This window comes from Ovis canadensis, chromosome 5, assembly GCF_042477335.2.
Source record: "Ovis canadensis isolate MfBH-ARS-UI-01 breed Bighorn chromosome 5, ARS-UI_OviCan_v2, whole genome shotgun sequence".
NCBI classification, from domain to species: Eukaryota; Metazoa; Chordata; class Mammalia; order Artiodactyla; family Bovidae; genus Ovis; species Ovis canadensis.
The window spans coordinates 120,464,082-120,488,601 of record NC_091249.1 but is presented as its reverse complement, the minus strand read 5'-3'; the positions used below and the strand labels follow the sequence as shown (position 1 = coordinate 120,488,601).

General features: G+C 40.6%; 1 protein-coding gene across 5 annotated transcripts in view; it reads right to left on the bottom strand.

Annotated features, from left to right (window-relative positions):
• The window catches only part of FER (FER tyrosine kinase), a 475,599-nt gene that overhangs the window by 315,593 nt on the left and 135,486 nt on the right, over positions 1-24,520 (bottom strand). For all 5 annotated transcript variants that reach the window (XM_069592654.1, XM_069592657.1, XM_069592656.1 and 2 more), the window contains one exon: positions 4,184-4,306. In XM_069592654.1, the coding sequence (XP_069448755.1) occupies positions 4,184-4,306 (123 nt within the window). The remainder of the gene's footprint in view (positions 1-4,183; positions 4,307-24,520) is intronic.

Sequence of the window (24,520 nt, the reverse complement as noted above, 5' to 3'; positions counted from 1 at the left end):
GTCCCCTTCTCCTCCTGCCCCCAATCCCTCCCAGCATCAGAGTCTTTTCCAATGAGTCAACTCTTCACATGAGGTAGCCAAAGTACTGGAGTTTCAGCTTTAGCATCATTCCTTCCAAAGAAATCCCAGGGTTGATCTCATTCAGGATGGACTAGTTGGATCTCCTTGCAGTCCAAGGGACTCTCAAGAGTCTTCTCCAACACCACAGTTCAAAAGCATTAATTCTTCGGCGCTCAGCCTTCTTCACAGTCCAACTCTCACATCCATACATGACCACAGGAAAAACCATAGCCTTGACTAGATGGACCTTAGTCGGCAAAGTAATGTCTCTGCTTTTGAATATATTATCTAGGTTGGTCATAATTTTTCTTCCAAGGAGTAAGCATCTTTTAATTTCATGGCTGGAATCACCCTCTGCACTGATTCTGGAGTCCAAAAAATACAGTTTGACACTGTTTTCACTGTTTCCCCATCTATTTCCCATGAAGTGATGGGACCGGATGCCATGATCTTCGTTTTCTGAATGTCGAGCTTTAAGCCAACTTTTTCGCTCTCCTCTTTCAGTTTCCTCAAGAGGCTTTTTAGCTCCTCTTCACTTTCTGCCATAAGGGTGGTGTCATCTGCATATCTGAGGTGATTGCTATTTCTCCCAGCAATCTTGATTCCAGCTTGTGTTTCTTCCAGTCCAGCGTTTCTCATGATGTACTCTGCATAGAAGTTAAATAAGCAGGGTGACAATATACAGCCTTGATGTACTCCTTTTCCTATTTGGAACCAGTCTGTTGTTCCATGTCCAGTTCTAACTGTTGCTTCCTGACCTGCATACAGATTTCTCAAGAGGCAGGTCAGGTGGTCTGGTATTCCCATCTCTTTCAGAATTTTCCACAGTTTATTGTGATCAACACAGTCAAAGGCTTTGGCATAGTCAATAAAGCAGAAATAGATGTTTTTCTGGAACTCTCTTGCTTTTTCCATGATCCAGCAGATGTTGGCAATTTGATCTCTGGTTCCTCTGCCTTTCCTAAAACCAGCTTGAACATCAAGGAGTTCACAGTTCATGTATTGCTGAAGCCTGGCTTGGAGAATTTTGAGCATTACTTTACTAGCATGTGAGAGGAGTGCAACTGTGCGGTAGTTTGAGCATTCTTTGGCATTGCCTTTCTTTGGAATTGGAATGAAAACTGACCTTTTCCAGTCCTGTGGCCACTGCTGAGTTTTCCAAATTTCCTGGCATATTGAGTGCAGCACTTTCACAGCATCATCTTTCAGGAGTTGAAACAGGTCAACTGGAATTCCATCACCTCCACTAGCTTTGTTCGTAGTGATGCTTTCTAAGGCCCACTTGACCTCACTTTCCAAGATGTCTGGCTCGAGATTAGTGATCACATCATTATGATTATCTGAGTTGTGAAGATCTTTTTTTGTACAGTTCTTCCGTGTATTCTTGCCACCTCTTCTTAATATCTTCTGCTTCTGTTAGGTCCATACCATTTCTGTCCTTTATCGAGCCCACCTTTGCATGAAATGTTCCCTTGGTATCTCTAATTTTCTTGAAGAGATCTCTAGTCTTTCCCATTCTATTATTTTCCTCTATTTCTTTGCATTGATCGCTGAAGAAGGCTTTCTTATCTCTTCTTGCTATTCTTTGGAACTCTGCATTCAGATGCTTATATCTTTCCTTTTCTCCTTTGCTTTTCACCTCTCTTCTTTTCACAGCTATTTGTAAGGCCTCCCCAGACAGCCATTTTGCTTTTTTGCATTTCTTTTCCATGGGCATGGCCTTGATCCCTGTCTCCTGTACAATGTCATGAACCTCATTCCATAGTTCATCAGGCACTCTATCTATCAGATCTAGGCCCTTAAATCTATTTCTCACTTCCACTGTATAATCATAAGGGATTTGATTTAGGTCATACCTGAATGGTCTAGCGGTTTTCCCTACTTTCTTCAATTTAAGTCTGAATTTGGTAATAAGGAGTTCATGATCTGAGCCACAGTCAGCTCCAGGTCTTGTTTTTGTTGACTGTATAGAGCTTCTCCATCTTTGGCTGCAAAGAATATAATCAAACTGATTTCAGTGTTGACCATCTGGTGATGTCCATGTGTAGGGTCTTCTCTTGTGTTGTTGGAAGAGAGTATTTGCTATGACCAGCGCATTTTCTTGGCAAAACTCTATGAGTCTTTGCCCTGCTTCATTCCGCATTCCAAGGCCAAACTTGCCTGTTACCCCAGGTGTTCCTTGACTTCCTACTTTTGCATTCCAGTCCCCTGTAATGAAAAGGACATCTTTTTTGGGTGTTAGTTCTAAAAGGTCTTGTAGGTCTTCATAAAACCCTTCAACTTCAGCTTCTTCAGCATTACTGGCTGTGGCATAGACTTGGATAACTCTGATATTGAATGGTTTGCCTTGGAGACAAACAGAGATCATTCTGTCGCTTTTGAGATTGCATCCAAGTACTGCATTTCGGACTCTTTTGTTGACCATGATGGCTACTCCATTTCTTCTGAGGGATTCCTGCCCACAGTAGTAGATATAAAGGTCATCTGAGTTAAATTCACCCATTCCAGTCCATTTTAGTTCGCTGATTCCTAGAATGTCAACGTTCACCCTTGCCATCTCTTGTTTGACCACTTCCAATTTGCCTTGATTCATGGACTTGACATTCCAGGTTCCTATGCAATATTGCTCTTTACAGCATTGGACCTTGCTTCTATCACCAATCACATCCACAGCTGGGTATTGTTTTTGCTTTGGCTCCATCCCTTCATTCTTTCTGGAGTTATTTCTCCACTGATCTCCAGTAGCACATTGGGCACCTAATGACCTGGGGAGTTCCTCTTTTGGTATCCTATCATTTTGCCTTTTCATACTGTTCATGGGGTTCTCAAGGCAAGAATACTGAAGTGGCTTGTCATTCCCTTCTCCAGTGGACCACATTCTGTCAGACCTCTCCACCATGACCCGCCTGTCTTGGGTTGACAGCAACACAAAAGGCATAGTAAGACAACGGCAGGGCGCATCTCGGGAGGATGCATGAGGCAGACAACTCCTTTTTAATGTTTACTTGCTTCTCCTAACACAGCAGAAGCCAGTTTCCTGATTATACTGGTCTAACACTCTTTTAGGGGCTTCCCTGGTGGCTCAAATGGTAAAGACAAGGAATTCACAGAGAACAAAGGTCTGTCTAGTCAAGGCTATGGTTTTTCCTGTGGTCATGTATGGAAGTGAGAGTTGGACGGTGAAAAAAGCTGAGCGCCGAAGAATTGATGCTTTTGAACTGTGGTGTTGGAGAAGACTCTTGAGAGTCCCTTGGACTGCAAGGAGATCCAACCAGTCCATTCTGAAGGAGATCAGCCCTGGGATTTCTTTGGAAGGAATGATGCTGAAGGTGAAACTCCAGTACTTTGGCCACCTCATGTGAAGAGTTGACTCACTGGAAAAGACTCTGATGCTGGGAGGGATTAGGGGCAGGAGGAGAAGGGGACGACCGAGGATGAGATGGCTGGATGGCATCACTGACTCGGACGTGAGTCTGAGTCAACTCCGGGAGCTGGTGATGGACAGGGAGGCCTGGCATGCTGCGATTCATGGGGTCGCAAAGAGTCGGACATGACTGAGCGACTGAACTGAACTGAACTGAGCGCTCTATATCGCAGACGGCAATGGCACCCTATTCCAGTACTCTTGCCTGGAAAAGCCCATGGACAGACCCGGGGTGTTCCAGAGAGTTGGACACAACTGAGCGACTGGACTGAACTGACTGAGCTGATGCTGGACTTTGACTTGTGCTGTGCTAAGTTGCTTCAGTCACATCTGACTCTTTGTGACCCTATGGATAGTAGCCTGCCAGGCTGCTCTGTCCATGAGATTCTCCAGCCCAGAATACTGGACTGGGTCGCCATTTAAGGCAGAGTAAAGACAGGTTTTAATGGGGCTTTTCAGAAAATAATTCAAACCACTAAAACATTGAGACAAATGATAAGTAATATTATATGGATAAAAACACAAAATCAGTCCTCTAGAGTCCTCGAAAGTAACTCAACCATACACTGTTTCATACTTCTATACATGAAATTTCAACTTTTGGAAACTTTATGTCTCTAATTTCATGTAAAACGAAGTATTTCTGTAAAATTACATCAATTAAACTTTCTTTCTTCAAATTACCCCTTTCGTACTCACTCAGACTTCTTTTCATAGGTCTTAGAAGACTCCTCAATCCTCTTCTCCAGCTCCAGGACAGCTTCCTCCTTGTTTAAAAGCATCTGCTGTGTCTGCATTAGCTCCTCTGCTAAAGTTCGCAACCTAGAAGGAAGTTTCCTCATTACCATCAACACATTAATTATGCTCACTTTATACAGACCAAAAAAAGCAATCATACACCTAAGGCTGCAATGTCCACAACAGGAGCCACAAGTAGTTTAATTTAAATTAAATAAGAGTAAAATTTCAATTCCTCAGTTGCATTAGCCATGTTTTCAAGCACTGAACAGACACGGCTAATGGCTAACTCTCTGGACAGAGAAAAGAACATTTCAGTAATCTCAGGGAGTACTCTTGGGCAGTCTGTTTTAGAGGGTTTTATTCATCAAGCAGCAAAAGAGAAAAAGAAACAGGAAATGGAGAAAGAGAAAAGAACTAAAGAAAAAATACCTGTAATTCTCCCAGGAAGAGTGTATGGTGAAATAACCATGATTTTTGTTTCAGGCTACCATGCATTTATATTCTGGCTTTAACATTTTTCCTCTGAGATCGTATGAAGCTTGCTGCAGCTCACTGACTATCTCCTCCCTCATATCTGGGCACTGTAACACCTGCTTCAGTGCATTGCTTTGAAGATGAAATACACTTAGCGTAAATCATGAATGGTACTTAATAGGTATTTGAGTAAATAACATCTAGTGTTATCTGCACATGTTACCTCATTTAATTCTCACAACAAGCTATGAGATACACATTGTTATCCTCAAAGAAAGTAAGGCTCAGTCACACGGTAATTTAAATTAATATAAGCTATTTCTGTTTTCACATGATGCAATAATGTTTTGGAGGTACTGTCTATATAGATTTGAAATTAGTATGTACCCACAGATCAGACTTTTTTTATTACATAAACTGCATCTGGCCCTGAATAGAAATATTTCTACCACAAAAACACACAACTGGAATCTAAAAAACAATACAAATGAACTTATTTTTCAATACAGAAACAGACTGACAGACATAGAGAACGAACATATGGTCATCAAACGTGAGCGAGAGGGGGAAACAGACCAGGAGCACAGCAGCAAACAGCTGCAGATCACTGCACGCAAGACAGACAAGCATCGGGGACTTCCTGTATGGCACAGACAGCCGTATTTAGTGTCCTATGGTGATATACACTGGACACGAAGCTGAAAAAGGATGAATACATGTGTCTAACCGAATCACTCTGCTATGTATCTGAAACTAACACAGCATCTTGAATCGACTATAGCTTAATTAAATAAATAAAATCACTAGAATCATAAAATATACACACACAGCTATCATATCACATTGAAATTTTTATTCTGTTTCAGCCTTTTAAAGCAAGACAGGAAACCCAAACTATCCAAAATACTAAATAACCCAAATATATGAAAATTTGAATTTAATTTAAAGAGATGATAAAGTCAAAAGTAAAAAATCAAACCATGAAGAAATATTTGCAATGGAAGTTACAAGCAAAAGCTCATGTAGAAAAACTCTTAGAAAAAAGCCAACCTACAATGAAAATGAACAATAAACACAGCTGGAAGTTCAAAAAACTTTCGAATGGGAAGAACTGGAAAGATGGCGGAGGAATAGGACGGGAAGATCACGTTCTCCCTCACAAATTCCTCAAGAGAACATTTCAACGCCGAGCAAACTCCACAAAACAACTTCTGTAGGCTGGCAGAGGACATCAGGCAACCAGAAAAGCAGACCATTGTCTTCAAAAACAGCATCCCCCCTCCCCACAGCGCGACTGAACCAGTGAGCCTAAAAACCAGCAAACAGAAGAAGTTAAACAGAGGGAACCACCTTGGAAGTGAGCCCACACGGCCCATAACATCAGAGAAGAGCCAGATATATTTTTAATTTTTTAATATTTTTAAAATCATTCTTTTTTTTTTGCCTTTTGCTTTTTTTTTTTCCGAGCTTTTTTTTTAATTGTTAAGTCTTCTATTTCTCCTCTAATTTTTATTTCTATAACCTAGTATTACTATTTTTTTAAAAAAAAGACTTTTTTTTTTTTTTTTAAGGCAAACACCATATATACTCTTTGGATGGTTGTTGGTGGGTTTTTTTTTGTGTGTGTGTGTGTTTTTTAATAATTCTTTTTTTTTTCTTTCATCCTTTTTCCTTCTGCTTTTCTTTAATATTGTATCTTTGAAAATCCAACCTCTACTCCAGATTTTTAATCTTTGCTCTTAGGTTTTTGTTGTCAATTTTGTACATTTAAAAACCCAAACTTCACTACCCAAGTTTACCTGAGAGCGAGATTACTGGCTTGACCACTCTCTCCTCCTCTGGACTCTCCTTTTTCTCCACCAGGTGGCCTCTGTCTCTTTTCTCCCCCATCTCTTCTCTATCCAACTCTGTGAATCTCTGTGTGTTCCAGATGGTGGAGAACACCCAAGGAACTGGTTACTGGCAGGATTTGTCTCCCTCCTACTCATTCCTCTCTCTTATCCTCCTGGTCACCTCTGTCTACTTCCTCCCTCTCCTCTTCCCCGTATAACTCTGTAAATACCTCTGAGCGGTCCAGACTATAGAGCGCACATAAGGAAGTGACTACTGGCTAGCTTGCTCTCTCCTCTCTTGATCTCACCGCATCTCATTCCAGTTACCTCTAACTACCTCCTCCATCTTCTCTTCTCCTTATAACCCAGTGAACCTCTCTGAGTGTCCCTCAATGTGGAGAAACTTTTCATCTTTAACCTAGATGTTTTATCATCGGTGCTGTATAGATGGAGAAGTCTAGAGGCTACTGTGAAAATAAAACTGAAAACCAGAAGCAGGAAGCTTAAACCCAAAGCCTGAAAACATTAGAGAACTCTTGAATTCAGGGAACATTAAGCAATAGGAGCTCATCAAAAGCCTTCATACCTACACTGAAACCAAGCTCCACCCAAGGGCCAACAAGTTCCAAAACAAGACATACCACGCAAATTCTCCAGCAACACAGGAACACTCCCCTGAGCCTCAATATACAGGCAGCTCAAAATTATCCCAAAACCTTTGATGTCTCATAACCCATTACGGGTCACTCCATTGCACTCCAGAGAGAAGAAACCCAGCTCCACCCACCAAAACTCCAACACAAGCCTCCCTAACCAGGAAACCCTGACAAGCCACTGATAGAACCCCACCCAAAGTGAGGAAGCTCCATAATAAAGAGAACTCCACAAATTATCAGAATATAAAAAGGCCACCCCAAACGCAGCAATATAACCAAGATGAAGAGACAGAGGAATACTCAGCAGGTAAAGGAACAGGAGAGTTGCCCACCAAACCAAACAAAAGAGGAAGAAGTAGGGAATCTACCGGAGAAGGAATTCCGAATATTGATAGTGAAAATGATCCAAAATCTTGAAATCAAAATGGAAACACAGATAAATAGCCTAGAGACAAGGATTGAGAAGATGCAAGAAAGGTTTAACAAGGACCTAGAAGAAATAAAAAAGAGTCAAAATATAATGAATAACACAATAAATGAGATCAGAAACACTCTGGAGGCAACAAATAGTAGAATAACGGAGGCAGAAGATAGGATTAGTGAAATAGAAGATAGAATGGTAGAAATAAATGAATCAGAGAGGAAACAAGAAAAACGAATTAAAAGAAACGAGGACAATCTCAGAGACCTCCAGGACAATATGAAACGCTCCAACATTCGAATTATAGGAGTCCCAGAAGAAGAAGACAGAAAGAAAGATCATGAGAAAATCCTTGAGGAGATAATAGTTGAAAACTTCCCTAAAATGGGGAAGGAAATAATCACCCAAGTCCAAGAAACACAGAGAGTCCCAAACAGAATCAACCCAAGGCGAAACACCCCAAGACACATATTAATCAAATTAACAAAGATCAAACACAAAGAACAAATATTAAAAGCAGCAAGGGAAAAACAACAAATAACTCACAAGGGGATTCCCATAAGGATAACAGCTGATCGTTCAATAGAAACTCTTCAGGCCAGGAGGGAATGGCAAGACATACTTAAAGTGATGAAAGACAATAACCTACAGCCCAGATTACTGTACCCAGCAAGGATCTCATTCAAATACGAAGGAGAAATCAAAAGCTTTACAGACAAGCAAAAGCTGAGAGAATTCAGCACCACCAAACCAGCTCTCCAACAAATGCTAAAGGATATCCTCTAGACAGGAAACACGAAAAGGGTGTATAAACCCGAACCCAAAACAATAAAGTAAATGGCAACGGGATCATACTTATCAATAATTACCTTAAACGTAAATGGGTTGAACGCCCCAACCAAAAGACAAAGACTGGCCGAATGGATACAAAAACAAGACCCCTCTATATGCTGCTTACAAGAGACCCACCTCAAAACAAGGGACACATACAGACTGAAAGTGAAGGGCTGGAAAAAGATATACCACGCAAATAGAGACCAAAAGAAAGCAGGAGTGGCAATACTCATATCCGATAAAATAGACTTTAAAACAAAGGCTGTGAAAAGAGACAAAGAAGGCCACTACATAATGATCAAAGGAACAATCCAAGAAGAAGATATAACAATTATAAATATATATGCACCCAATATAGGAGCACCACAATATGTAAGACAAATGCTAACAAGTATGAAAGGGGAAATCAACAATAACACAATAATAGTGGGAGACTTTAATACCCCACTCACACCTATGGACAGATCAACTAAACAGAAAATTAACAAAGAAACGCAAACTTTAAATGATACATTAGATCAGTTAGACCTAATTGATATCTATAGGACATTTCACCCCAAAACAACGAATTTCACCTTTTTTTCAAGTGCTCATGGAACCTTCTCCAGGATAGATCACATCCTGGGCCATAAATCTAAACTTGATAAATTCAAAAAAATCGAAATCATTCCAAGCATCTTTTCTGACCATAATGCAGTAAGATTAGATCTCAATTACAGGAGAAAAACTATTAAAAATTCCAACATATGGAGGTTGAACAACACACTTCTGAATAACCAACAAATCACAGAAGAAATCAAAAAAGAAATCAAAATATGCATAGAAACTAATGAAAATGAAAACACAACAACCCAAAACCTGTGGGACACTATAAAAGCAGTGCTAAGAGGAAAGTTCATAGCAATACAGGCATACCTCAAGAAACAAGAAAAAAGTCAAATAAATAACCTAACTCTACAACTAAAGCAACTAGAAAAGGAAGAGTTGGAGAACCCCAGAGTTAGTAGAAGGAAAGAAATCTTAAAAATTAGGGCAGAAATAAATGCAAAAGAAACAAAAGAGACCATAGCAAAAATCAACAAAGCCAAAAGCTGGTTCTTTGAAAGGATAAATAAAATTGACAAACCATTAGCCAGACTCATCAAGAAGCAAAGAGAGAAAAATCAAATCAATAAAATTAGAAATGAAAATGGAGAGATCACAACAGACAACACAGAAATACAAAGGATCATAAGAGACTACTATCAGCAGTTGTATGCCAATAAAATGGACAACGTGGAAGAAATGGACAAATTCTTAGAAAAGTACAATTTTCCAAAACTGAACCAGGAAGAAATCGAAAATCTTAACAGACCCATCACAAGCACGGAAATCGATACTGTAATCAGAAATCTTCCAGCAAACAAAAGCCCAGGTTCAGATGGCTTCACAGCTGAATTCTACCAAAAATTTCGAGAAGAGCTAACACCTATCCTACTCAAACTCTTCCAGAAAATTGCAGAGGAAGGTAAACTTCCAAACTCATTCTATGAGGCCACCATCACCCTAATACCAAAACCTGACAAAGATGTCACAAAAAAAGAAAACTACAGGCCAATATCTCTGATGAACATAGATGCAAAAATCCTCAACAAAATTCTAGCAATCAGAATCCAACAACACATTAAAAAGATCATACACCATGACCAAGTGGGCTTTATCCCAGGGATGCAAGGATTCTTCAATATCCGCAAATCAATCAATGTAATTCACCACATTAACAAATTGAAAAATAAAAACCATATGATTATCTCAATAGATGCAGAGAAGGCCTTTGACAAAATTCAACATCCATTTATGATAAAAACTCTCCAGAAAGCAGGAATAGAAGGAACATACCTCAACATAATAAAAGCTATCTATGACAAACCCATAGCAAACATTATCCTCAATGGTGAAAAATTGAAAGCATTTCCCCTAAAGTCAGGAACAAGACAAGGGTGTCCACTTTCACCGCTACTATTCAACATAGTTCTGGAAGTTTTGGCCACAGCAATCAGAGCAGAAAAAGAAATAAAAGGAATCCAAATTGGAAAAGAAGAAGTAAAACTCTCACTGTTTGCAGATGACATGATCCTCTACATGGAAAACCCTAAAGACTCCACCAGAAAATTACTAGAGCTAATCAATGAATATAGTAAAGTTGCAGGATATAAAATCAACACACAGAAATCCCTTGCATTCCTATACACGAATAATGAGAAAGTAGAAAAAGAAATTAAGGAAACAATTCCATTCACCATTGCAACGAAAAGAATAAAATACTTAGGAATATATCTACCTAAAGAAACTAAAGACCTATATATAGAAAACTATAAAACACTGATGAAAGAAATCAAAGAGGACACTAATAGATGGAGAAATATACCATGTTCATGGATTGGAAGAATCAATATAGTGAAAATGAGTATACTACCCAAAGCAATTTACAAATTCAATGCAATCCCTATCAAGCTACCAGCCACATTTTTCACAGAACTAGAACAAATAATTTCAAGATTTGTATGGAAATACAAAAAACCTCGAATAGCCAAAGCAATCTTGAGAAAGAAGAATGGAACTGGAGGAATCAACTTGCCTGACTTCAGGCTCTACTACAAAGCCACAGTCATCAAGACAGTATGGTACTGGCACAAAGACAGACATATAGATCAATGGAACAAAATAGAAAGCCCAGAGATAAATCCACACACATATGGACACCTTATCTTTGACAAAGGAGGCAAGAATATACAATGGAGTAAAGACAATCTCTTTAACAAGTGGTGCTGGGAAAACTGGTCAACCACTTGTAAAAGAATGAAACTAGATCACTTTCTAACACCGCACACAAAAATAAACTCAAAATGGATTAAAGATCTAAATGTAAGATCAGAAACTATAAAACTCCTAGAGGAGAACATAGGCAAAACACTCTCAGACATAAATCACAGCAGGATCCTCTATGATCCACCTCCCAGAATGCTGGAAATAAAAGCAAAAATAAACAAATGGGATCTAATTAAAATTAAAAGCTTCTGCACAACAAAGGAAAATATAAGCAAGGTGAAAAGACAGCCTTCTGAATGGGAGAAAATAATAGCAAATGAAGCAACTGACAAACAACTAATCTCAAAAATATACAAGCAACTTCTGCAGCTCAACTCCAGAAAAATAAACGACCCAATCAAAAAATGGGCCAAAGAACTAAATAGACATTTCTCCAAAGAAGACATACGGATGGCTAACAAACACATGAAAAGATGCTCAACATCACTCATTATTAGAGAAATGCAAATCAAAACCACAATGAGGTACCACTTCACACCAGTCAGAATGGCTGCGATCCAAAAATCTGCAAGCAATAAATGCTGGAGAGGGTGTGGAGAAAAGGGAACCCTCCTACACTGTTGGTGGGAATGCAAACTAGTACAGCCACTATGGCGAACAGTGTGGAGATTCCTTAAAAAATTGCAAATAGAACTACCTTATGACCCAGCAATCCCACTTCTGGGCATACACACCGAGGAAACCAGAATTGAAAGAGACACATGTACCCCAATGTTCATCGCAGCACTGTTTATAATAGCCAGGACATGGAAACAACCTAGATGTCCATCAGCAGATGAATGGATAAGAAAGCTGTGGTACATATACACAATGGAGTATTACTCAGCCGTTAAAAAGAATTCATTTGAATCAGTTCTGATGAGATGGATGAAACTGGAGCCAATTATACAGAGTGAAGTAAGCCAGAAAGAAAAACACCAATACAGTATACTAACACATATATATGGAATTTAGGAAGATGGCAATGACGACCCTGTATGCAAGACAGGGAAAGAGACACAGATGTGTATAACGGACTTTTGGACTCAGAGGGAGAGGGAGAGGGTGGGATGATTTGGGAGAATGACATTCTAACATGTATACTATCATGTGAATTGAATCGCCAGTCTATGTCTGACGCAGGATGCAGCATGCTTGGGGCTGGTGCATGGGGATGACCCAGAAAGATGTTATGGGGAGGGTGGTGGGTGGGGGGTTCATGTTTGGGAATGCATGTAAGAATTAAAGATTTTAAAATTTAAAAAATAAAAAACTAAAAAAAAAAAAAAAACTTTCGAATGATCAATAAGTACACGGAGATATTTACAACCTGAACCACAATTTAAAATCTTCAGATTGAATAATCAGTAAATTATTTTTCACCTACTAAAACTGACAAGCATGAAAACAAGTGATAGTACATAGTCTTCTCAAAACTGTAGAGAGAATGAGGGGGAAGGAAGCAAGGAAAGGAGAGAGGAAACTTGGAATTGTCTCTCAAACCTCAAATCAGAATCTCCTTTGACCATCTAAAAATCTGTCATCAATATACATTACACATGCTCACAATTAGTCGACATGAAGATCTTTGTACTACAGTGTTTATAAAATAACTAGAAAATATTTAATTGCTCATCAACAGGGGAATAACTGAATAAATTCTGGTCTGATTTGAGAGAGTCACGATGACATACACACACTGTGAAGTCGCTCAGTCGTGTCCGACTCTTCGTGACCCCATGGGCTGTAGCCCACCAGGTTCCTCCATCCATGGGATTTTCCAGGCAAGAATCCTGGAGTGGGGTGCCATTGCCTTCTCCAGGAGATGTTCCCAACCCAGGGATTGAACCCGGGTCTCCCACACTGCAGGCAGACGCTTCACTGCCATCTGTAAAACAGCCAGCCCGTGAGAACTGCCGCATGACACAGAGAAGCCAAGCCTAGGGCTCCGTGACAGCCTAGAGGGGCGGCTGGAAGGGAGGGGCAGGTGGGAGGGAGGCTTCAGAGGGAGGGGCCATGTACACTGATTCGTGCTGATGTCCAGCAGGAATCATCACAACACTGCAATTATCCTCCAATTAAAGGTAAAATAAAAAATGTTAAAGAAACAGAATAGTCATTAAAAGGAATGAGGTTCTTCCAAAGCATGGTTCTTCCAACACATAAAAGGTTCTTCCAAGGCATTACTTAGAAGGCATGAGGCAGAAAAGTACATATAGCCTGGCTCCATTTATACTGAAATCAATGAATGTGTATACCCATACTACTGACTGAATTGTATTCCCTCAAAATTCATATCTTAAAATTCTAACCCCCAAAGTGATGATATTTGGAGAGGGGGACTTTGGGAAGTAACTAGGGTTAGATGAGCTCCTGAAGGTGGAGCCTCATGATGGGATTAAGGTCCTAAGAGGAGATACCAAGAGTTTTGCTCTCTCTCCCTAGGCCTAGATGAAGCAGAGGTCATGTGAGCACATGAGCAGTCTACAAGCAGGAACAGACTCTCGCCAAGACCCAAACTGGCCGTCACCTTGATCTGGAACTTGTAACACTGAGAAATAAATTACAATGAGAAATAAACTGCTATTGTTTAATCCACTCATTCATGGTATTTCATCATGGTGGCCATAGCAGAGTAATACACTATTATATATTTATGTGTGGAGAAGAGCCAGATTACTACAAGCCAGACTTTCATCATCACTCTGACGGGTATGGGATGAGAATAGGGGGTGATTTAAGGACAAAAGGGTTTCCCTAGTAGCTCAGTTGGTAAAGCATCTGCCTGCAATGCAGGAGACCCCAGTTTAATTCCTGGGTTGAGTAGATCCGCTAGAGAAGGGATAGGCTACCCACTCCAGTTTTCTTGGGCTTCCCTGGTGGCTCAGCTGATAATCAGCCTGCAATGCAGGAGACCTAGGTTCGATCCCTAGATTGGGAAGATCTCCTGGAGAAGGGGAAGGCTATCCATTCCTGTATTCTGGCCTGGAGAATTCCATGGACTATATAACCATGGGGTCACAAAGAGTTGGACATGACTAAGTGACTTTCACTTTTGGACAAAAAAGTCTCTCATACTTTACTCTGTATTTATCTATTAAATCTCATAACAAAAATGAATTTGAATTTAAGCTATTAAATAATAGGTAATGGAGACAGAAAAGGCAGAAAAACCACGAAACATGGTAAGAACTCAAAACATAGTAATCCAGGTTTTCTCATCCATGTTTAGAGTTAAGCAACATAATAAACCTCAATAGGTTTCTGAGGACATTATTATACAAAATATAATCAATGATGCTTATAATAATGATCCAGAATCGTAAGAGAAAAATTAAATTTAAAGCATTTTTCATTAAGAATATACATATATTTATAAGAGCATATATCAAATCTAGTAAAATTATTTTGTTGAACTCGACAGCAATACAAGGTTGGTTTAACTGGAAAATGCACTTCTGTGGAATAGTTCATACCCTGACTACTAGACACACAAAGTTACTATATTAAAATCTGAGGTCATTCTCAAGAAATCTACACTTCAACTGCTGGCTTCAAGTTATTTATTACCAACTACAAATAACAGAAATCAACAACACGCATAATGCTTTGCCCTTTACAAAACTCTGCTGCATATACGATCTCATTTCATCCTCATGGGAGTCTGGAGCACCTGCCTCTGTGCCTGTCCCCACCCGAGCCTGGAGGGAATAAGGACCAGCTTCTCCCGCGCTGCCCTGGCCATGCTGCACCAGAGATGAACTGGAACGAAAGCTCTCCCTCTCTGAGCACTCCCCTCCCCTCTGTTCGTTTACTTCTCTCTCCTACACCTTTCCCGAAGCTCTTCCTGCTCAGTTTTCCATTCACCCCTCTTTTCAATTCCTCGCTCATTCATTTAAACCAGGTGTTTACTAAGCCCATTCCCTGTGACAGGCACACTGTTAGACACTCGGGATACAACCGTCAACAAGTCTGGCTTCAGGAAACTTAGACGCTCACAGAAGAAACGGGGACCGCTTTTCCCTCTGACCCTCTCTCTTCTCCTCCTCTCCTCTCTCTGACTGTTCGTTTCTTCTCAGTTCTCACTGTATTGCATTCTCTGCTCCATCCTGAAATAAGCACACAGCCCCACCGACCTGCAGGACGCAGGCAGCACGGCCTCCTCGCTGCTCAGCCCTCACACCTAGCTCTGTCTTTCGCACGGCAGGTGCCCAACTCGGTTCCGCACGTCCTGTTTCTCTCATTAGACTCTCACACATTAAGCTTTTTCTGCAATTTCCTAACAACCCCCAAGGCTCTCCTGACTCCTATCATTCTGAATTATCTAAAAAGAGAAGCCAAAGAGCTACCTCAATGTGGGAGCAGCACAGTCTACAACTTTCCCCCACCACGGCAGCTAAACTGGTACATGAACCACACTGCAGTGAGGGAAGCTTTAATTCTCTGCACAGACGTCATTAATACACGTCAACATTTTGTCATCAAGCCGATCACTTTACCTTCCACTTCAGAGTAAGAAAATTATTTGTGTTTGCAACTCTACACGTCTCTGCTGCATTTTGTAAAGCTCCTTACTCTGGTAAAAGAGACACCAGGTCGAGGAGCAGACACCTTCAGGGTCAGTGTTTACCTGGCTTTCCTAGACTTCCATTTTCTCCTCTAATAAAATGGAAATTAACATCTAACATAAAGGGTTCATGTAACTATGATACATATTTTTTAAGTTTCTAGTATGGATTTTTAAGCATAGAATAGTCTCTATAAATGTAACTATATACTATTAACCAATTTTACTACTGATAACAAGAAATATTTTTCTGAAAAGTAACTAAATTTTGACTTCTACCTTTTTTAAAGAATGTTTTATTAACTGTGGATGCAAAAATAAACACTGTTCCCAAGGCAGGGGTCAGACTGAATGTATTTTAAATAAAACTTAAGAACAGGTTATACTATTTATACATTTATCCCAGTTAAGGACAAGTAAAGAAATATTGTAAGAATTCTATATTAAAAGTACATAAGTTACTCATAATTCAAAGCTGTTTTTCCCTTTATAACAATGTCAAGAACATTCACTTTTTGGAAATGTGCAAAATTTCAGTTCAAGAGAAATTAATGGAAGCTGGCGTGTCATTGCTATCCTTGACACAAAACAATAAAAAATCTCTACACACGCATACACACACACACACACACACACACACACACACATCCTGATTTGATGTGACGTAACGGTAACCCTTGGAAGAAAAGTTATGACCAACCTAGACAGCATATTCAAAGGCAGAGACATTATTTTGCTAACAAAGGTCCGTCTAGTCAAGGCTATGGTTTTTCCAGTGGTCATGTATGGATGTGAGAGTTGGACTATGAAGAAGGCTGAGCACCAAAGAACTGATGCTTTTGAACTGCGGTGTTGGAAAAGACTCTTGAGAGTCCCTTGGACTGTAAGGAGAGCCAACCAAGGAGATCAGTCCTGGGTGTTCTTTGGAAGGAATGATGCTAAAGCTGAAACTCCAGTACTTTGGCCACCTCATGTGAAGACTTGACTCACTGGAAAAGACTCTGATGCTGGGAGGGATTGGGGGCAAGAGGAGAAGGGGACGACAGAGGATGAGATGGCTGGATGGCATCACAGACTCGATGGACACGAGTTTGAGTGAATTCCGGGAGATGGTGATGGACAGGGAGGCCTGGTGTGCTGCGATTCATGGGGTCGCAAAGAGTCGGACATGACTGAGCAACTGAACTGAACTGAACTGAATGGTAACAATATCACAACAAGTCAAAAACTGAGGAGTTTTATTACTGATTTCTTCACATATATGATTGAGAAAAATTCAAGGGCAGACATCTGATTGTGGTGGACATCATGTTTACCCTAGGTAACTGGAGTACAGCCCTCTTTTTACTTTGAAACGGGGTAAGAAGGGAGGAACGAGGTGAAAGCCAGAGAGTCCTGATCCACTGTTTAAACCACCTGATACAGCCTGATTCTATTTATCAGAGGTCACTGGCACATGTGAATTCTAACAAAGGATATTAAAATCCCACACTCTCACTTCCTTTAGCAAGCATTTAGCCTTCTGAAAAATATCCCTTAGTCTTTCAGTGAGGAATTAGATTTGAAGTTTTGTATATGCTCAACTTTTGGAGTACATGTGTACGCTCATTTGTGAGAAGAATGAGGTGGTACTCATGATTATTTCTCTCTTCACACATCTGATCTGTGCTAAAACTTTAACCCAGAAAGAGAAAGAAAATCGTTGTTGCTATTGTTCAGTCACCAAGTGACTGCAACCCCATGGACTGCAGCATGCCAACCTCCCTGTCCCTCACCATCTCCCAGACTCTGCCCAAGTTCATGTCCATTGAGTCAGTGATGCCATCCAGCCATCTCATCCTCTGTCTCCCCTTCTCCTCCAGCCCTCAATCTTTCCCAGCATCAGGGTCTTTCCCAATGAGTCAGTTCTTCACATCAGGTAGCCAAAGTATTGGAGTTTCAGCTTCAGCATCAGTCCTTCCAATGAATATTCAAGACTGATTTCCTTTAGGATGGACTGATTTGAACTCCCTGCTGTCCAAGGGACTCTCAAGAGTCTTCCCTAGCACCACAGTTCGAGAGAGTCCTACCACCAGCTTATTAGATTCTCTAAAGAGTTGGAAACTCTAGAAGTTAAATGAAGTCCTAGAAGAGCTAACAATACTTCTGTTCTCTGGCAGATCTGTTATGTTACCTAGAACTTACTGTTTTGCTAAGCAATGAAGGTTGGAAAAAGAAAGGAGATAAGAATAAGAAAAGGAAGATCAGAGGAAAAGGAATGATAATATTAGCTAACTTTCCTTTGTCTAGCTCTTGATCATATAAAGAAAACAGTGGCGCTTCTTGAGGCCTTAATCTTTTACAGCCTCGGCACAAACAAAACATGCCCAAGCTTTATGCAAAATCTTCTTAGAAAAAAATCGAGCAGACAACCCTTCGAAGTCAAAACTTCTCAATATTTCTCAGTCTCTACAGATCCATGGCTGTAAATCCAAAGTAGAAAAGACAAATGATTTAGAACAGAGTTATATAGGGAAAGCATTTGGCCTTTTTTCCACTTGCAGTAGAATGGATTAAGAGAAAACCATTCTAGTAGATACAGGTTATATATACATGATTTTTAAAGATTTAGTTGTATTTAAAGATTGTTGTTCAGTTGCTAAGTCCTATCTGACTCTTTCAATCCCATAGACTGCAGCGTGCCAGGCTTCCCTGTCCTTCACCATCTCCCGGAATTTGCTCAAACTCATGTCCATTGAATTGATGATGCCATCCAACCATCTCATCCTCTGTCGTCCCCTTCTCCTCCTGCCCTCAATCTTCCCCAGCATCAGGGTGTTTTCCAGAGAGTCAGGTCTTCACATCAGGTGGCCAAAGTATTGGAGTTTCAGCTTCAGCATCATTCCTTCCAAAGAACACCCAGGACTGATCTCCTTTAGGATGGACTGGTTTGATCTCCTTGCTGTCCAAGGGACTCTCAAGAGTCTTCTCCAGCACCACAACTCAAAAGCATCAATTCGTCAGCGCTCAGCCTTTTTTATGACCCAACTCTCACATGATTACCAGAAAAAATCACAGCATTGACTCTACGGACCTTTGTGCACGAAGTGGCGTCTCTGCTTGACAATATGCACGCTCGGCTTGTCATAGCTCTCCTCCCAAGGAGCCAGAATCTTTTCACTTCATGGCTGCAGTCACTGTCCCCAACATCTGCCACTGTTCCCACTTTTTACGCGTCTATTTGCCATGAAGTGTTGGGACTGGATGCCACTATCCCCATCTTTTGAATGCTGAGTTTTAAGCCAGCTTTTTCACTCTCTGCTTTCACCCTCATCAAGAGGTTCTTGGGTTCCTTTCCACGTTCCACCATGAGAGTGGTATTATCTACATATCTGAGATTGTTGATATTTCTCCCTGCAATCTTGATTCCAGCTTGCAACTCATCCGGCCTGGCATTTCACATGGTGTATTTTACACAGAAGTTAAATAAGCAGGGTGACAGTATACAGCCTTGACAAACTCCTTTCCCAATTTTGAACTAGTCTGCTGTTCCATGTCTGATTCTGTTGCTTCTTCACCTGCATACAGGTTTCTCGGGAGACAGGTAAAGTCTCATCTCTTTCAGAATTTTCAACAGTTTGTTTTGATCCACACAGTCAAGGCTTTAGTGTAATCAATGAAACAGAACTGATGCTTTTCTGGAATTCCTTTCTTGTCCTGTGATCCAATGGAGGTTGGCAATTTGATCTCAGGTTCCTCTGTCTTTTCTAAACCCAGCCTGTACTTCTGGAAGTTCTTGGTTCATGCACTGTTGAAGCCTAGCTTGAAGCATTTTGAGCATTATCTTGCTAGCATGTGAAATAAGTGCAATTATACGGTAGTTTGAACATTCTTTGGCGTTGTCTTTCCTTGTGATTAGTATGAAAATTGACCTTTTCCAGGCCTGTGGCCACTACTGAGTTTTCCAAATTTCGGAATTTTGCTGACATATTGAGTGTAGCAGTTCAACAGCATCATCTTTTAGGATGTGAAATAGCTCAGCTGGAATTCCATCACCGTCACTGGCTCTGTTCTTAGTGATGCTTCCTAAGGCCCACTTGACTTTACACCCCAGGATGTCTGGCTCTAGGTGAATGACCACACCATCGTGGTTGTCCTGGTCATTAAGATCTTTTTTGTACAGTTCTTCTGTGTATTCTTACCATGCTAAGTCGCTTCAGTCATGTCCAACACTTTGCAACCGTTTAGACAGTAGCCCACCAGACTCTCCTGTCCATGGGATTCTCCAAGCAAGAATATTGGAGCAGGTTGCCATTTCCTCCTCCAGGGGATCTTTCCTGGTGGCTCAGATTCTTCCCACCTCCTCTTAATCTCTTCTGCTTCTGTTAGGTCCTTGCCTTTTCTGTCCTTATTGAGCTCATCTTTGCATGAAATACTCCCTTGGTGTCTCCAATTTTCTTGAAGAGATTTCTAGTCTTCCCATTCTTGTTTTCCTCTATTTCTTTGCACTGTTGACTTAAGAAGGCTTTCTTATATCTCCTTGCTATTCTATGGAACTCTGCATTCAGTTGGGTATATCTTTCCTTTTCTCCTTGCCTTTCACCTCTCTTCTTTTCTTAGCTATTTGTCAGGGCTCCTCATACAACTGCTATGTATATTTAAAGATACAAAAGCCTAAAGCAACTATTGTGGTTGATAACAAGTTTTCAGTACTCATGACAATACTTTTTATATCCTCAAACCATTTTCTATCCTTATTTAAATCTCCGAGCACTTCTAAAGAGATCCAACTTCCTAAAAAAATATAAATTAAAAATTCCTAATACTGTCCCATTAATTGTGACATTTGGGTTAATAAAAACCCAAATGCAATAAAGGTTACAGTTGCCTGATATAACTTTTTTGAGAATCCTTATTCGCTATTGTTGCTCAGCTGCCCAGTCATGTCCAATTCTTTGTGACCCCATGGACTGCAGCACACCAGGCCTTCCTGTCCCTCACCGTCTCCCGGAGTCTGCCCAAGCTCAGGTCCACTGTATCGGTGACGCCATTTAGCCGTCGCATCCTCTCATACCCTCTTCTCCTTCTGCCCTCAATCTTTCCCAGCATCAGGGTCTTATCCCATGAGTCACCGTTTGCATCAGGTGACCAAAATACTGGGGCTTCAGCATCAGTCCTTCCAATGAGTTTTCAGGGTTGATTTCCCTTAAGATTGACTGGACTGATCTCCTTGCTGTCCAAAGGATTCTCAGGAGTCTTCTCCAACACCACAGTTTGAAGGCTTCAGGTTTTTAGTGCTCTGCCTTCTTAACAGTCCAGCTTTCCCAACTGTACGTGACCACTGGGAAGACCACAGCCTTGACTATACGGACCTTTGTTGGCAGAGTAACGTCTCTGCTCTTCAACACACTGTCTAGGTTTGTCGTAGCTTCCCTGTCTAGGTTTGTCATTTGTCAGAAGCGATTGTCTTCAGAATCCATGGCTGCAGTCACCATCCACACTGATTTCAGAGCCCAGGAAGAGGCAATCTGTCGCTACTTCCCCCGTTTCCCCTTCTAACTGCCACAAAGAAATGGGGCCAAATGCCAAGATCTTCATTTTTTTAATTAGTTTTAAGCCAGCTTTCACTCTCCTCCTTCACCCTCAGTAAGAGGATCTTTAGTTCCACCTCACTTTCTGCCGTTAGAGTGGCATCATCCACATACCCACAGGGCGATGTTTCTCCAGCCTGTCTTAATTCCTGCTTGTAACTCATCCAGCCCGGCATTTCTCATGATGTGCTCAGGGTACAGGTAAATAAGCAGGGTGACAGCAGACCGCCCTGTCACACTCTTTTCTCCATCCTGAACCAATCAGTTGTTCCACGCAGGGTTCTAACTGTTGCTTCTTGACCCGCATACAGGTCTTTGTTCAACTAAACCTCTTTTTGATCCACATTTATTCTTAACACCATCAGCTGTAATACATCGTAACAGATTCCATGTCAGTCTATACTGGGTTAGTGTCTTCTCAACTTCATTGATAATACTCCTATTTGTAGGTGACCCACACAGGACATTCATTGAAAGTAAGTCTTCAATCGCTTCAAACCTGGTTTGACTTCTCAAGTAAACAACTGAGTAGTTTGGATCATATCTGCTGACTCAGCAAGAGCCAGGGGAAACCACGTTGAATAATTTGTCATGTTTTCTATTAATTAAGTAATGATGCAGCTCCCAAAGTTCTCAACCCCTCAAGCAAATGTCCTTACTGAAAATGTAATGGTCATAAACAAACTTACTTCCTCTGAACATATTTCTTCAGTTATTCTTCAAAACACTATTTAATTAAATTACCTCTGATAAATGGGCTTTCCCTACTTGGCTAACAAATAGGTCACCCAGAAACTTATTTTCATTCGGTTTTATCCTCATTCATATTTTACTTCTCTGAAGAAAGTCTGCTGTGATGAAGCATTTCAGTTTAACTTTTATAATCTTTCTTGGCTCTTGCGTGTTGGTAACACTGAGAAGAGTGCTGCATCTGGTAATGTCAACAGGCGCTATTCCAGCACAGCCACAAGGCCCGTGCATGATGAACACAATGCTGCGCCATCTGATTCAACAACAGAATAATCTGCACTCTACTGTGTCTTAAAGTGTGACAACCGAAAGCCATTTTCTCTTGTCTTCTCGTTTTGAAATGACATGCATGCACTGATAATAAAAAGGAAATAAATGCGGCAGTCCAGTGATATGTGCGGCATTCAGAACACTGCTGAGTTACAGCCATGGCGCTGCGGTCTGTAGCGCGCCGAGCAGCAGTGTGAAGTGAAGAGAATGCCATACGCGGTCTCTGTCTCAACTGCTCGACTCTGCCCTGCAGCAAATCCACCCAGAGACAACAGGTAAAGGACGAGCACGGCTGTGTTCCAGTGTAACTGATGTACTCTGATGTTTAAGTTTCATGTAACTTTCATATATCACAAAATATAGTTCTTCTTTTGATTTTTTTAACCGTTTGAAAATGTAAAAAGCAGTATTAGCTCATAGACTGCACAAGATAGGTGGCCAGCTGGATGCAATCTATAGGCTATAGATTGCTCATTCACAGCTCAAAAAATCCAAAATAGTCACTTTCCCATGTAGAGAATTACCATTTTTCAATTAAGAGATCTTATTTATATTTCACTGTAAAAGCTAAACACATGTTGACTTTAAATTTTGTTAAATGATCTGGGAAACATGAGACCTGAGACTGGGCTTTACTTTAGAATATACAACTAGACATTTAACACAATCTTTTGGAACTCAAATATGTTTCCTACTGCTAGGTGGTAACAACTCGTTATTAAGAGGCCTCACCTGAAACTGGAAAACTGACCCCACAGAAAGGCAGAGGCCCTCTGCTCGGCACCATTTAGTAAAATCAATGAAAATTCCTCTTTTGGCAGACATGCTACTGTCCATATTTTGGAACAACTTGCTGTCCGTAACTTGCCTAGCTCAAACTGTGGCTTCATAACGCCATGCACCCTGCTTTAAGATTGCACCAGATCACAAACCAATGCCTCATCGATCCGAAATGCAAAAATCCGCACAACAGACACTTAAATACATTCTTCTAATGTTCAACAGACTTGACTTTTTCAAGTTATTTTGATGAACTAAATTAATCCCAAATTAATCAATTAAATATTGATTGGATGAGAGGAAATATTTACATATATAATCTTAAACAAAAAGGTTAGTATTCTCTTTCAGCCTTTGGCCAAGAAGGGAGATCCAAAAACGAGGCAGATGTGAAAGCGGAGATGGAGAGGAAGCAGAGGCCGCAGATGACAGAGACAAAGGAAGCAGTCTCAGAGTCGAGCCTGAAGGTGACGCAGCCTGAGTGCCTGTGTGGCGGCATGTGCACGGTCAGGCGCAGAATCTATCAGAGGCCGAGAAGCAGCCCTTTCCCACATAGCAATCTGCCATTCAAAACATTTCCAAGATAAAAGAGATAAACAGTCTATAAATAGCTGAGATGAACTCCTCTCTCTGCATATATGCTGGGGTGGGGGTGGGCAGGGGTGATATTATACTCAGTCAAGTCCAACTCTTCACAACCCTATGTACTGTGGCCCACCAGGCTCCTCTGTCCATGGGATTTTCCTGGCAAGAATACTGCAGTGGTATTACCTTTATCATTAGAGTGGATAGACAAATAATGAGAGTAAGATAAACATGGTTTGTGGCACATATTTACATGGATAAATGCAGTAACTTTGCCATTTAGTACTATATCATTAGATTTCTATCAGATCTGAAAAGAGGCAAGGAGTAACACTGTATAATCTTTTTCTGGATGTAAATAGTAATTGTGTAATAATCTCAGAATTCCATACATTTATTTGAGAAGCCTCTACATGATACATTAAAGAGCAACCTAAACTATTAATGAGTGTGGTTAATGAACACAAAAATTTTTATGTTACATTTAGGAATCTAAAATAAAACTTCACGGGTGTCTTTTTATGACTAGCAAAGTGAAAAAGATAACCTCAGGAAAAGAGGGTCTCTTTAAACTTCAAATACTTTACCAGTCAAGGCTAGACCAGAAGTACGGCAGATCAAAAGAAGAGAAAGAGTCAAAAAGAAGTTCCCTGATTCACATTGTTGTATGAAAGACACCAACAACACTGTAAAGCAATTATCATATTAA